The sequence below is a fragment of the Manduca sexta genome, chromosome 10 (assembly GCF_014839805.1).
Source record: "Manduca sexta isolate Smith_Timp_Sample1 chromosome 10, JHU_Msex_v1.0, whole genome shotgun sequence".
Taxonomy (NCBI): Eukaryota; Metazoa; Arthropoda; class Insecta; order Lepidoptera; family Sphingidae; genus Manduca; species Manduca sexta.
The window spans coordinates 12,214,824-12,230,834 of NC_051124.1; the positions used below are offsets into that span (position 1 = coordinate 12,214,824).

Genomic DNA, 16,011 nt, shown 5'->3' on the forward strand with positions numbered 1-16,011 from the left:
TAACGGTAAGTGATTCATACATACTATATGTGTGCTTGATGTGTTCTTTATCCATGCTGCTGTTGTGAAAACTATTGAGTAGTTGAAACTCCCCCTATCGATGTTTGAATGTTGTAAATAAATGTGTTTATACATTTTACGTGGTAATTATTTGGAAAAGTTAAAAGATTTTACAAAACTTTTTCAATTTTTTTTTATAAATGACAATGCTCACTTTGAGATTATAATATGACTTACAGTTTTTGATTACGATGGTTGATTACAATTGGTTTAATTTGACCCGACTGATGTTAGTCATGAGCGACTTGGCAGCTGGTTGCGGAAAATGAAGAAAACAGGTGAAGTGACTAACCCAGTCAAACCAAAATAAAGTGACTAATATTACGCGAGTTTCATTATTACAAAACTGAAGTATTTTTTTTTGTATTTCTCAAAGTGTGAATTGTCCATAAGCAATTTTATCTGTGTGTAAACAAGCATGATTATTTTATTTTAATAGAATTTATAAATGTAAATAAACATTTTATTAAAGTTAAAACAACTAGTCAATTTCTAAACTTGAAAATTAGAAAATCAAATCAATTATGAAAATGACATCAGTCAGTTTACATTGTATTTAAATTCTATTGAAATAGAATGCAATACCCTAATTTAAACGTGCTTAAGTAGATTTCGATGTGATTTAACGAACAATGCATGAATTATAAATGGCCCGTGTTTTCAGAAGACAATATGTACAATACACAAGAGGAGAACAAACCTTCGAAACATCAACTCAAGAAGGAACGGATGGCCGCCAGGAAGGCCGCGCGCAAAAACAAAGGTGGTGTTTTGTATGAGCTGTTTATGTCGCTTTATTGTTTTTGTGTTCACCAGGCACGGATCTTGAACACTAGACGAACATTGTGGGGGGAGCTCTGCAAGTATGTTTGCACAAGACTTTCTTAATATACCTTGAGGTTAATTAATCTATTGTTGTATGATAGCACTGTCTCGTCAAACTGTTCCTAGCTCTTACACCGCTGCTCCCGCTGTCCGAACTTTGGATAGTCCTACCGAGCATCTGTTAGTGTTCAAGATCCGTACCTTTACTTATAAAACGTTTGTAGTCCGAAAAAAATAATAAATAAATTAATGCGTATACCAACAAAGTTTTAATAAATATTTAAGTATAAATAATGTTATGTTTATAAACTTAAATAAAAGTAAATAATATTTTTTTCTGACTACATCCGAGTGCATACAATACATTCGTCAAAATAACCGTAATTTTTCTATTGCAGGTAACTCGACGAGTAAAGACGAGAACGGCGCGGAGGCCAACGGTCCCAAGGAGGACGGTAAGTCGTCCTCCGAGCAGTCCGACGCTGATGTGGAAGACAACCTCGAGGACATGCCTCGCGCGGCCGACACTCACACCGTGTCCGTGGGCACGCAGGCCATCGCGCACACTGCTGCCAACTTCGCCGCCTACCACATGGAGTCCGGCTACAACTCCGAGAAGGTGAGTAAGCTCCGACTCCATCAGGACGAGTCCGGTCGACCTGGACAAAGAGAAGGCGGATAACACCCCGGAAAATGCGGATAAGGATAAAGTAGAATTTGGAACGTCGACGACGGCGATACCGCTTGAGTACAAGCCTCTAATACCACTCGAGAATTTGTCCAATCCAGATTCAGGAGTCGCCAGTCCAGAGGCCACCAAACATAACTCTACAGAAACCGTGGATAATGTGGACTCACCGACCAATGGCAAAGAATTGGGCAGTCATAGTTCGCTATCTAGTGAAATAAACCTAGATCTGTCAAGTCCCCAACATAACAAGCTGTCTCCAGTCAAAACTGAGTTTGAAAGGCCTGTTTCGAGGATATCTTTCGTCCCTGAATACTCCAATGAAGTGGTGTCACGAGGTATAAGCGTGCAGGGATGTAGGAATCTTCTGGAGCACAGTGGAGAGAGCAGTTACGAGTCTTTGCCGGAGAGCAAGGCGATCAACGACTTGAACAACCATTTGGACAAGCTGAAGCTGTATAATGTAGACGACCCGAAGACCACGAAGCCACTACCGTCACCTTTAGCTGCAGAGAGTATTATTCCCGACCCACCGGCTCCCCCGCCTGTGCCGCGGCCGAAAGTCAATAACGTAGAAGCAGAAAAACAAAGAGACTTCCTGCCGTACACGCGACAGAGCCCGCTCTCTCCACGATACATCTGCGACGAAGACGAATGCAGCATCCAGTCGTGTCTCAGTCAGTTCACAGCTCTAGAATTGCTCACTGGTAACAACAAAGTTGGATGTGAAACTTGTACTGAACGAATAAACGGTAAAGATGGAAAGACAGTGTACACCAACGCAACCAAACGTTTCCTGGTATCTAGTCCACCCGCCATCCTGATTCTGCATTTGAAGAGGTTCCAGATCGGACCGCGGTGCATGTTCAGGAAGATGTCGAAGCACGTCGACTTCCCGACAATTCTTGACTTGGCACCGTTCTGCGCTATGGATAAAGTGAGGAAGCTGCCCAATGTGAACCGTGGTCAAAACGAGTTACTGTACTCTCTATACGGAGTCGTGGAGCACTCGGGGGGCATGCACGGCGGCCACTACGTGGCGTATGTGAAGGTGCGACAGCCGGTCAAAGCCGGTGATCCCAAATGGTGGTTCTTGCCAAAGAGCGCTAACACGATGCCAAACAACGCCGGCAGCGGCGACGCCGACGCGGACTCCGAATCGGACCTCTCGGGCTACGAGTCTGGCGAGGGACCCACGTCGGCCGCCGAGCCACCCTCCGGCAAGTGGTACTACGTCTCGGACAGCATGGTGTCTGAGGTCACAGAGGAGAAAGTGCTCAGGGCACAAGCGTATCTTCTGTTCTACGAAAGAATTTTATAAACGGTTTCCTATGAGTAATGGATGGGATGAGATGAAGGCGTACAGAGTTTTACTGCGGACTGACTGCTTATCGGGTGCTAGAATCATTAGACAAAAATAGTATACGGTTGACGGTTGTTTGAAACAATACATTAGATTATCATTTCACCCACATATAAACAGTAAAACGCTGAAATTTGCCTTCAGTCTCAGCTGATTGAACGGAGTGGCCTAATGTTTGGGTTGGCATTTAAGTGGAAGACTGAAGCTTGTAGGGCCGGTTTATACGTGGTAGAAGTGCATGCATATTGTTTTAACCGCTGTAAATAGCTTGAAGTAATACCGGCTTTATTTCGTTCCGTCAACGCGGATTGATCCAAATTTGACAATTTAACTGTACTGCCAAGAACGGTACAATATCCAGACAATTACACATTATTGACGTGATGTATAGAGGCAATATATAAGCAAGACCGAGTCATTATAGCTATGTATTACGTGTGAACAGGAATTGATATTCGTAATAAACAGTTATGCGATTGATGTTATAAAATATGACACGCTACCAATATTAAAATAGGGCGGTCTAACTTCAATTGCATAGATTTTCCTAAGAACTTAACTTTTGATTTACAGTGAGTGCATAATCTGAAACGTACCATGACGTTCGGCAATATTTTTGCCAAGGATACGTTGTATAACCTCCGCTATTTCTGTTCAAATAAAGTCCAAATTAAACTGGCATTCTATTAATCTACACCTAAAGAATGCTCGTTCGTTATAGACGAGCCGCTACCATTAATACCAAAAGAATAATTATGTATTTACAACTCAAATAAGAATAAATGAATCATGCGTTGGAACGTATAAATTATGTTTACTTTGAATTATTTTTTATTTACTTTTGTGTAAATCGTTGGCACACTAGTATTCATATTTAATTTAGAATATGCGAAAGGTACACAATTTTATTTTAGAAATCAAATAATGCTTCGTAGCTCGTACGCATTACGTTATAAAATACGATAGTCGGATTTAATAAAAGACAATTGTCTCTTATGCTGCTATCCGCATAGTGTTTACGAGTTGTTAAGCACTCAATCATCTAATTAAAAAGAGATCCAATGCTACTTACAACAAGGTTCTCTTTTCCTTGCAATGCTAGTGTGTGCAAAGTGAAATGTTTTAGTCCCAATGGTTAGGTCTTCCATTGAGGTGTCAAGCGTAATAGCATTTTTCAATTTTAGATACGGTGAAAAATTAACATTCACGTTTAATTACTCTACCGAGTGCTTCTAGAAAACGAACTAATTAAATGTAAGTTATTTATTGATTGTTTTGTCAATGTACATTGTAGTCTTTGGTTTTTTCACCTTCCTTTTTATCATAGTTTTTAAACAAACCATGTTAATTATGTATTTTCTACTTGTCTTAATTTAGGAACGTGACAGCAGAATTAACTCTTTTTGGGGGTAAGAATTAAAATTTCCGAAAGCGTTGCTTAAATTTTCTACATTGATTTATTAGGTATTAGAGGTAATGGACATTTTAGAGTTCATCAGGGTTGGTAAATACAACCGGTTCTGCAAAACACGCTTTTAACTTCCTTGTCAAATTCCTCTAGATTATCCCTGAAAAGAGTTCGTTTTGTAAAGTGGAACAATATATAAGTATTTACATACACTACGACAACGCCAATATTTAGAAAAGGACACTGTTCTAGTGAAATAAAATGGTCAATTGGATGCAAGAGGTCCCCAGATCTCAAATTGATCTCGCATTGAAATAACAATATTATTTATTTGCTTCTTAGCCGATATATTAAAATGGTTATTTATAAACTATCAAATATACGCACTTATTGTGTTAATCGGTTATAACTTTTTCACTGGCCAAATGTCGACTTGGAAATTTTGGCCAAATGTTGACTGGGAAAGTTTGGCCAATGTTGACTTGGAAATTGTGGCCAATGTTGACTTGGAAACTTTGATAATCGTTCGACATAATATGTGTCCGAATTAATTTATACAAAATATATAAATGTCTATATTTTACATTACTACTTGTAAACATATATTTCAGAATTTGTTGCATTCAATGTGTAATTTTAAATGTTTATCTCACATTATTATGTAGTCAATGTACATAATATTGTTTCTATGGACTAGGTTCCTGGAGACATTCGAATGAGGGTAGACAGGCCGCGTTCGATGTCCGCTTTTTAACATTTTAATATGTATTGTATATTTTAATTGCGAGTGCTCAATTTAGTTATGTTTACCCGCTATTTTATATTATGAATTTGACCTTTTAATTATAGCCGAAGTATTTCTAATGTTAGGAATATTAAGCTATTATGACCTATGCCTAAGGTTTCCGTGTTGTCAAGTCATGATGTTTTTGTGGAGAATTAATTTTGGAATGCAGGCATTCATGCAAGATTACACGATTTTTTTGAATAATTTATGTAGGCTCCACTATGAGGTCGGCACAAATCTTTAAGCTTGCATAAAATTTGTCTTAGAATGTTCGAATGAAGGAATAGTATCTCATGTGTTTTGCTGTTCAACACTGAACAATAAATGAAGTTGTTTGGGAATACAATAAAAATGCCATTATTGTTACTGCAAAATCAAAACAGCTCTTACCGATGAAGTGATAAACTGACACGTATTAAGAGGATAACATGTCTATGAATACTTTATATAGGTACTAGTTATAGCATGGCCAGGAAAATAAAAAACCTCGTCATGTAAAAATATGGATTTCATTCCTTTACTGACAACGTTAACTTTAAAACGTAAGAAAAAGTGGAGCCTTCAAAGGTTTTCTTATGTTTCTGTTCAGACTATAATTATAATTTGCCTCGTCACATGCCTATCTCAGGGTCCAGGACTATGACTTATTTATTTAGTATATTGGCAAATTGATTTCGTCGTACATTCCAGAATTATTTCTCCACTATAATTGTCTTCGCGAAGGGTTCCCATGCCCACATATCACAAGACGTTTGTTTATATTTGTGAACACCTAGCCAATTAGTTATGGTACCGATAGCCCGCGTTCATATATTATTATTTGATATATTTTGTAAAATAAACTCCACACTATTATTGCGTTACAAGGTGTATTAAATAAAATAGTTATAAAATATGTTTGCTGTCTTTTATTCCAAAAGCATGCTTTTATTGAAGTTGGGAATGCCAGATGTGTAACCCATATTGAAATGAATTGGTTATAAAATATCAGACTGCTATGAATTCATAACATTAACGATTTAATTGTACAATTTATTTTAAGATTTGAAGAGAAACGCTCAAAGCATGTTACTACAGTTTGATATGACCAAATTAAATTTAAGGAGTCTTTCAGAAACTATAAACATGCGTCTTATGAATTTTGCGCCATTTAGAGTATTATTACTTCATATTTCAAAGCTGACTTTGGAAATTGAGAGACTATTCTCAGAACCTGAAATATTCTCTGGTTATATCGCAGCTATAAAAATCCCCATACAAGGACTATGTCAATCCAGATACGTCAATCATGATTCTAAAGGTGCGTATCCAGCAGAGTAACTGGTGCCTGAGCTTTGTGCTAAGAAAAATCATCTATCCGTTATAACCACTAGCCACAAATAGAATTCATTTTGAAAATAGAAAAAATCGTTGGAAAAAATCCACAAGTGCCATTTTATTTTCCAGTATATCTTATCTCAGCAGTGTAAGAAGGCTAACAGGAAACGTTACATTGTCAGCCTCACTAAGCTTCCTCGTCAGGTCGCTAATGACGCAAGCCGATTATGGACTATAAGGCTAAGAACTCACGAAGCGGTTTTATCCCGTGTCAGCCGTGTCAGGCCCGCAATTCCTGTAGAATGCAAATATATACGTCGAAAATAAATGTACAATCAGCCAAGTTCGTGCTAGTACACTTCCAAATACATTTTGCTTGACCGGTCTAATGTCCCGAGATATTTAGACACGCCCCTGTCTCATATTTCACCAATTACGACAGTTTTGGAGATGTGCGAAAGGAACAGCAGATAACTCTTATTGTTTACTATAGTTGTATTTTACTGATTGACGACGCGCACGCAACTATTGAGTAACATTTTGCTCACAATTATTTTTTCGTTTACGGCCATCGATATCTTGCCACTACGTAGACTTATGTTCGTTTACTGGAAGCTTGATTACTTAGTCGCCGACCTGTCCTGTCACTACTGCACCATGGATTATATATTCCGTGAATTAAATCTTACGGTAAGTAAAACAGTCATACTATACTATATAATATATTATATTAATTTGAACTAGTGGACGTTAATATGCGTGGGAAAAATGTCGGCAGTTAATAATTAAATTTTTGCAGTTTTGAGAAAATCGCGGTTTATGGCTTTTTTTTAATTATTGGTCATCATAATTAATTATATTTAAAGCCAACATAAACCACCACCTTTCTAAGCTCTTTTAAATATAATTATAATATTATTGAGTTTTGATGAATACTTATTCCTTTAATTGTGTAAAACAGACTTCAATATGCTACTTATTATATTTTATATTACTGTTCCGCTCCTATTGGTCATAGCGTGATGATATATAGTCTATAGCACTCCACGAACAAAGGGCTATCTAACACAAAAATAATTTTTCAATTCGAATCGGTAGTTCCTGAGATTAGCCATTACTGCTCCGCTCCTTTTGGGTATAGCGTGATGATATATAGCGTATAGCATTTGAGGAACAAAGGGCTATCCAACACAAAAAGAATTTTTCAATTCGAACCGGTAGTTCCTGAGATTAGCCATTACTGCTCCGCTCCTTTTGGGTATAGCGTGATGATATATAGTCTATAGCACTCCACGAACAAAGGGCTATCCAACACAAAAAGAATTTTCCATTTTGACCCGGTAGTTCCTGAGATTAGCGCGTTCAAACAAACAAACAAACAAACTCTTCAGCTTTATATAATAGTATAGATTAATCCTTAAGTTATCCTATCTATCGTAGGGTCAAATATGATTACTGTCATTGGTGTGTTTTTTTGCCAAAAAATTAACATATCTATTAATCATACTTGTAATAATCTATGTAGTATGTTATTTAAGTTGCTTTACGTATAATCAAATGTCAAAATATTGAAAAGAATTATAATTGGAAAACTAAAAGTACTCAATGCAAAAATAAACTACTTCGACGGGTATACCCACTATAGTTATAGGTGTTACCTATCTTTTCTTGATCTCAGTTAAAAATTCAGAGTTTTCGATATTGAAACAGCAGTAGCATTAAGCGTAACTTTTACCGTCGACTTTTAATAGTAAACTCTAATTTAATGTTGGGAATATATTAAGACAGGCCGGTAAGCCTTTTAGTCCAGTCAATAAGCTCAAAAAGGTGTCAATTTATGTATTATAAAGATCCAAAAATATGAGTGATAACTCATTCGATTTGGATAACATGACGTCTAGAAAAATAATCTTTAGTGTTCATTGGCACTTAAAAAATACATTTGTTATTAAGAGGATAAAGAGGTTCTTCGATAACTTAAAAAATATAAATATTTAAGAAATAAGGCGGAAATTTCCAATTTAAAGAAGACACGACGCCCGAAATTCTATCTCCTTTATTAATAATTTTTATTTAATGCCAAAAATATAGACGAGTATAATTAATTTATGAATAGGCGGTAATTTGTTTTTATTACAGTAATATTGCATAGCCAACATTTTTATTGCTGCACATGTGCAGTTTAAAAGTGTAAAGATTTCACATAAAAAGGGTCTTTGTTAGAGGACGACATTTTTTTATGTTTTTGTTAACCCCGGTTCCACGTCGACGCCTTTATCGGAAAGCGGCAGCCATTGTTTATTGAATTTAGACGAGTTTAAAGATTTTAAGTAGTGGTATTATGATTTCTTACTAGAGTAATTAACTATGTCGGCGCGTTTGTAAGTTCCGCTTATAGACGTTTAAGTTCCACCCAGTTTAACCCAGAGGTTTCTGTTATTATTGTTTCTTTTACAACTACATAATATGTAGCACTGAATTAAAGTAGAATTACAATCCGATTTAATACAATTTGGGATTTTTATCTCAATAAAATGTGTGCAATTATGGAAAACAGAGTTGATTTTTTTTTTACTGAATTTGGATTATTTCGTACTTGACCCACGTATTTTGTGTCGGCCGCACTGGCGTTATGCTCCCATATAAATTTTATTATATTGGCACTGTAGTCATTACGTTAAAATATTATTAGAATAATAGATTTTAGTAATTAATATATAATTTAATTGTATTACAGAGAACCACTGTCCCTCAAAGAATACACTAGGATGCGGATGAGAGCTCCATCGCTAACCGATCCAGAGCGCACACTCTACTCAACCTGCCTGCTGAGCGTATCAAACTTGTAATGAATACAATTAAATCATATCACTGAAGTAACAAAAAAATGTGTTTTATTTACATAGACTTTCTACGAAATTTCATTTTACATGTGTATCTCATTACTTGTTGGTATTGCAAATATATTATCTACTATATTCGATTTTAACTATTGATAATTATATATCGTAGCGATATGTGCGTGAGCCTCATCGACTGGTTCACAAAACGAGCCTATTGAAATAAATCATTTTATTTGAAAGATTTGATTGTGAGATTTTAAAAAATTTACTTTAAATTTTACACTTAAAATGCTTAAATTTATGCAAATATAAACGTTATTACATTTGGAAGGCATCCCGAAAAGTTAAGTAATCAAAAATCTTGTTTAGTTATCTCTGAAAATAATTACTACGAATAACATTTTTTCAAATTTTCTTATTTTAAAATTTTTCCCTTTATATCCGCAAATGATAATAATAACACTTATTTATGTAAAAAAAAAAACAGGTAGTTATATCTTTTGACGAATCGTGAAATTATTTGTATGAATTACTCAGCCATGACTTTTCTTATTTTTCTTATCAATGAAGGGTCTATTATTATTATTGTAATGACTCCAAGTTACTAATTTTGGCACATTATTATTCAATAAGTTTGAGGTTGGTTGGAATTTATTCGAAACAAAAACCAGCGCCCATACAAAAACGGACATGTCCTTTAAAAAGTAAATAAAATGTTCAAAAAGCATAAAAAATTTGAGAAAAAATATAATAATTTGTAATAATGAAACGAATAACAATAATTTATGATTATATGAATGATTAAGTAATTAGTTTAAGTAATTTTTATAATTCAAAATTCAATCATAATATGCAGCTATTAAATCGGTAAAAAAAATCAATAACTGTAAGTTAATTATAGACTTTGGGTTTTAACTGAGCGAAAACTAAATAATTGGCTAAAGAAAGTAACTAAAATTTACAAACTGGACATGTGCAGCAATAAAATGTTAGCCTTGCAAATATTACTGTAATAAGAATTCAAATCAACGCCTACACTTATAATCTTTAAATGCCTCTAAATTCAATAGCATAACAATAGACTCAGTTTAACGATAAATGCGTCCACGTAAGACCGGTGTCAATACAAACATTGATAAAAATGCGCTCTTTAACAAACCATTTTTATGTGATATATTTATTCTTTTCAAACAACATCTGCAGCAATAAAAATGTTGGCCTTTCAATATTACTCTAATAAAAGCATATTACCGCCTACACATAAAATCTTTAAACTCGCCTCAAATTCAATAAATAATAATCGCTGCATACCGATAAATAGTCCAAATAACTACTTCAAAAAGGTGTTAAATAGTTCAAATTAGGATGAAAAAAAGGTATTTCGTTATTAACTCAAAAACTATTCATATTTAAGATAAAAAAAGATCATTAAGAGGAAATAAAAACAATATCTCCAAGAAGCTAATAATTTTAGGTCAATTATTTTAACTTTAATGTTAATACATATTTGTAAATACAGAGATTGGAATAAAATGTTATCGTCTAAGTTTTTGAAATGAAATAAAATAACAATTCAAATAATGAAATCTATTAACTATGATTTATTATTATAATATGAATTATTGAACGAATTGAATAAACTGAACAGTTTAAATTTTACGATTCAAAATTCAATCATAATATTATGCAGCCATTGAATTTATTTAATAAATTAATTATAGACTATGGGTTTAAAGAGACCGAAAACTAAAAACGGCTTAAAAAAAGGAGCTAATCATAATTTACTTACAAAATATAGTTGTGACAAATATGGCGGAAATTGCTTTAAAATGATTATTTTTGAATACAACATAAAGTTTGGTTTGTTAAAAGTTAAAAAGAAGGTAATCAGGCACATAATATGATATAAAATAATTAACGTAATGTCGTTTCTCATTTATAAAAAATAATGCCAAAAATTCAACAATAAAAACACTGTAAATTGCGATTGTCTCCAAACTATAAAACTTTTGTTATTACGTTCTTTACGCCGACGATATGCATCTTACAAGTATAGGAATTATCGTCATAGCATAGACGTGCGCGCATCAATTGTAATTTCGTTTTCTATTATACACTCAGCAGCGGTTCGGTTGTGTTACGTAACGTCATTGCAGGTAGCCAGCAGACTTACGACTGATATCGATCTATGCAATCGATCCCAAACCCCGCCTCCCAAACGTAGTAAAACAAATTTGCCAAGTTATTTTGACCCTTAGGGTGGTCGACCACGAACTTTGCTGATTGTACATTTGACAACGCGTTTTACGCCCGCGGCGCGCGCGGTTGTAAGCAGTACCCGCTGTACCGGCGGGCAACTAGTAGAACCGCGCGGGCCGCGGTCCGTACGCCGCACCCGCAGCGGCGGCGTGTTGCGCCCGCGCACTTTACGATCGGTAGGTGTGCAACTGCAGTAATCGGCGGGCGGTACAGAAATCCGACGCCATTTTGCTCTAGTGACTCGTTATCACAGCATCGTGATTGTTTCTGTGTATCCATGGCGTTCAGGAACTCAACTGACCGTTAACCGCCCGTTTTGCGAGTGATAATCGCAACCGCGACAGTTACAAATCGGATAATCTCAGTGTGGTTCATAGGTAGTAACTACAAAACCATTTATTGTGGAACAAACTTTGAATGTACTAGTATTATGGAAATATAGGGAATTTTAATAAAAGATATTGGTCGCATATTAATCTATATTTACAACGTGCTTTTACAGAGTCTTAAATTCTTTTCCGAAGTAAATCGACGTGGACGTCTGCAAATGGTATTAAGTTTGTTATTCTGGGAACATCCTGTATAGTTATTTCTATAATGCAATATAACACTTGCAGAGCTTCCTTTGCGTTTTTCAATGCCTGAAAATAAAAGGTTTAGTACAATACTCGCTTGAAATTAGAAATACAAGCAGGCAATTTTATTAGTTTCATTAAAAAAGGCCAAAATATAGTTCGAAGGCTAAAACCACTTAAACACCTCACGCAAATCCTAACAAAACAAAATTAACTAACAAAAAAGAATGAGCAAGTTCATTAGCATAACAAAACATGTGAAGATCAACAATATCGACTTGAAGTTCGTAATTCTATTGGCCCTCTGTGATGTCACCTGTGACTAACTTTGAAGTCACGCCTAACGCGTAAAATACGTTTAATTAAACCTTTATCAATAAAGTGATCTAATTGTTGAAAAATATACTTTTGTTAATTAATTATTTTCAACTCACCAATATTACTGTCTCTTTCAACTGTGGGTCTTTTGCCATGTCTTTTTTCAGCTGGGTCATCTCCTGTGGAGTATAACCTACTAATTTAGAGAGCACTGCACTGGTAAACTCCACGTCTAAGCTTCCCGTGCCGTCAACAATCGTGCATTTCAAACACCAAGCATCTTTACCAACAGTCAGTTTCGACAGCAATTTCATTATTTGAGCCTTAACTTTAAAAACTCCATGTCTTTTTGATTCAGATAATTCATTAATGTGCTTAATATACACAAAGGGTTCTGATGATACTACTTTAGGACCTGTATACATTGGTTCGTGGTTTTCAATAACATCTATTTTAGCATCAATCTCTTAATAAATCCTCATCTTCTTCAATTATCAGATCCATGTCATCTGGATAATCATCTTTATTAACAGTATCCTCCTTAAATTTCTTTTCTGGTATATTATAATCACTTGGCGATGGGCGTTTCACTGGGTCTAATTCTATATATACTCCTGTATCTGGGTTGTTTGACTTTGGCCTTTCATTGGAGCTTGATGGTACACTATTTGAAGGGTTCAATAAAGCTTCCAAAGCATTTATTTGGTCTATATCAATATCATCATCAATGTCTGTGATGTTTGGAACTGCTGTTGTTTGTATCATGTTTGTTTCCGACATTTGATTGGATGACCATGTGGGTACATCTGTGTGTGGTGCTGGTATATCTGTGTTTCTTGCGTGACTTATCGTTGTGTTTGCATCTGCTTCTGCAATATACAAGCACATAAAATTGTTTCAAATACTGTCATTGCTTATAATACTCACGGGGGATTTTTTTTTATTATGAACATAAGTAATTGATATTTTGGTTTACAATTTCTTTATTTGTAATATAAAAAAATCCATACCTTGAGGCATTGGTAAGCCCAATTTAGTAGCTAATAATGCTGGAAGCGAGTTGGAAATGGCGATATCCGCAACATCACCACCCATGAGTTCGATAGAGCTCTCTGTTAGCAGTATAATTCCACGTCGACAATTTACAGGACCTATCAACACAATATACAGTCAATACTACATTCAAGATACAGTGGAACAAACACCCTACAAATTGGGTTAGACCGCTCAGTGATAATCTATAAAACAAGAAAATCGTTTATTGCAGGCCCACTGTGAAATTTAACAGTGCACCAGTAAAAACAAGAAATTTTGTGCTCTAAAATTTTGTGGGTAAATAAGACAAATTTTTTTTTGTATGAGGACTGAGTTTACGATATAGCTTATTAATAAAGCTTTGTTCAGGGAAGTGAGATTCCAATATTTACCTTTAATAAGAATTTTAGCACCCGGTGAAATGTCACAGCTCGAATTCCTCATTGGCTTATATTCAATAGCTGTTAATTCTTGTTCGCCATCTGTTAGGTATAATTTAATCATCCTGTGAACATCAATAGTATTTTCTTTGGCTTTCTAAAAACAAATCCCAAATGGAAATTTATATTTTGTATTTTAAACTAACTTATGCCTATGATTCTGCCCAAGTAAAGTTTCCTTCCAGATCTCAATAGAAAAGCCTACAGCATTTAGTGATAATGTAGGTGTAATTTATGGAAAAATTCTCAGGATGAATTTTACTCATAGACCCCTTGAAAATTTTGCTGGTCCTGGTCGACCTTCTTTTAATTTTCACAGAGAAATGGCATAACTACCGGCTCAGCCATCACGGGCCCCAGCACAACCCATGTTGGGGCCACAGTGCCTTTTACAACCTTTATCGATATTATCTGCCTTTATTGATAAGTGAAGTCAACCCAACATTTTAGTACTCTATTATCAAACCAGATAAATTTTCGAGGACTTCTGCTAATGAATCACAGACCCCCATTTTTTGGTCACGCCAATGTAAACCCCTGTCAAGTCTTTCATGGACCTCTGTGGTCCACCTGGATTACTTTGGGAATCAATGTTATAGAGTATTTTGTGTGTCTTATCCAATATAGTAGTAACTTGGCATATAGTAGAATATAAATTCAAAACAAATATAAGAATTTTTCTTTCTTATCTACATCCCCTAATTTAACTGCCATTTGCAGTCAGAAAAACATGCATGTTGCGAAACATGATTTTGTTTTTATGGCTGCTTGATAACAATATCCTATGAATGGTTATACTAACATAATTACCTACGATTTGGCACTTTATCTTCGTGTCTGGTGGTGGTCTCCACATTGTCCATGTTTACTTTCTGCAATTTCAAATATTGCTGGTATGCCGATGTTCCTAAAAGTGATTACTGATTTAAATTTCAGATGGGAGAGTTAAGTAAAATATTATGAATGTTGAAAAAATGAAAATTTATGAAGATATTTTGATATTTGTTATTAGTAAAAAACTTCAGAGATGTGCACAAAATTTGGTACTGATATTTATCATGTCCTTGAGGAAATAAATGCAAATTTCCTTTAATATTGTTGGTATTGGTATGTATTAAGGCGATACCTCAAGGTCCATTTTAATCTGGGTAACTAAACAAGTATTGGCAAGTAAAATTTAAATTCACGTCTAGTTAGTGATTAGTTCTCGCAGTTGAAAGAAAAACGTAAAAATAATTAATAATCATGGATATTTCGGCCTTTAAAATTTAATATGACGAAATTTTAAAGGCAGAAATATACATGATTATTAATTATTTTTACATTTTTCTTTCAACTGCGAGAACTAATCACTAACTAGACGTGAATTTAAATTCTTTACTTGCCAATACTTGTTTAGTTACCCAGATTAAAGCCGAAACAAAATGTATGAAAATGAACCTTGAGGTATCGCCTTAAATTAGAGTTACAATTTTTGTTAAATTAGCTAATGAAAGTAACCGATAGAGTCAAATGCAGATTAAACACAGATAAGTAGAAAATCATTAAAATAATGGAATATCTAAAGTATCTTACCAATATCGATGGTTGCATTTATTTGCAGCATGTATCGTCCATTTAAGACTGTTTTCGTCTGTGAGGCGAGATTCGGCGGCAAACATCCTGGACAGATGTCATTTAAATCATTCAACAACCATTGTTCCTTAGCCAAATTTTGCACTTCGGTCAAACTCAAATTTCCGCCACTATTCTCCGTTAGATAGTCTACACACCTATGGATATAGTCAAAATGTTAAAGTAGCTTTATTAATTAACCAAGAGAGTTTATTATATTAAGTAACATTATTTTACCCTGTTAACCATTCATCTTCTACGAACATATGATTGGACGCTAGAAAACTTCGCACAGCATTTATCACATGAGCAGCCATGTTTTGTAGAATTATTTAGAAATCTTAAAGTTGTCATATCAAGTTATAATAAGTTGTAGTAGTAATAAGTAAATACTCCAATCAATTCAGAATTTACATCAAACTTTCCAAGTTCCAACACCAAAGAGAATTATAATATATATGTCCAACACAGAACATTTC

The 16,011-nt window shown here is 34.8% G+C and overlaps 1 protein-coding gene and 1 pseudogene across 1 annotated transcript; one reads left to right on the forward strand and one right to left on the reverse strand.

The window, feature by feature from the left end:
• The first annotated feature begins 604 nt into the window (after positions 1-604).
• Positions 605-6,028, forward strand: LOC119188948 (annotated as a pseudogene).
• Positions 6,029-12,015: 5,987 nt separating this feature from the next.
• On the reverse strand, positions 12,016-15,978 carry LOC115451962 (recQ-mediated genome instability protein 1). Its single transcript, XM_037437242.1, is given in 8 exon segments — positions 12,016-12,191; positions 12,560-12,911; positions 12,913-13,312; positions 13,454-13,594; positions 13,871-13,983; positions 14,729-14,825; positions 15,494-15,690; positions 15,770-15,978. Coding segments are annotated over 8 exon segments (1,515 nt in total). The 5' UTR covers positions 15,850-15,978; the 3' UTR covers positions 12,016-12,056.
• Between the last annotated feature and the right edge of the window lie 33 nt (positions 15,979-16,011).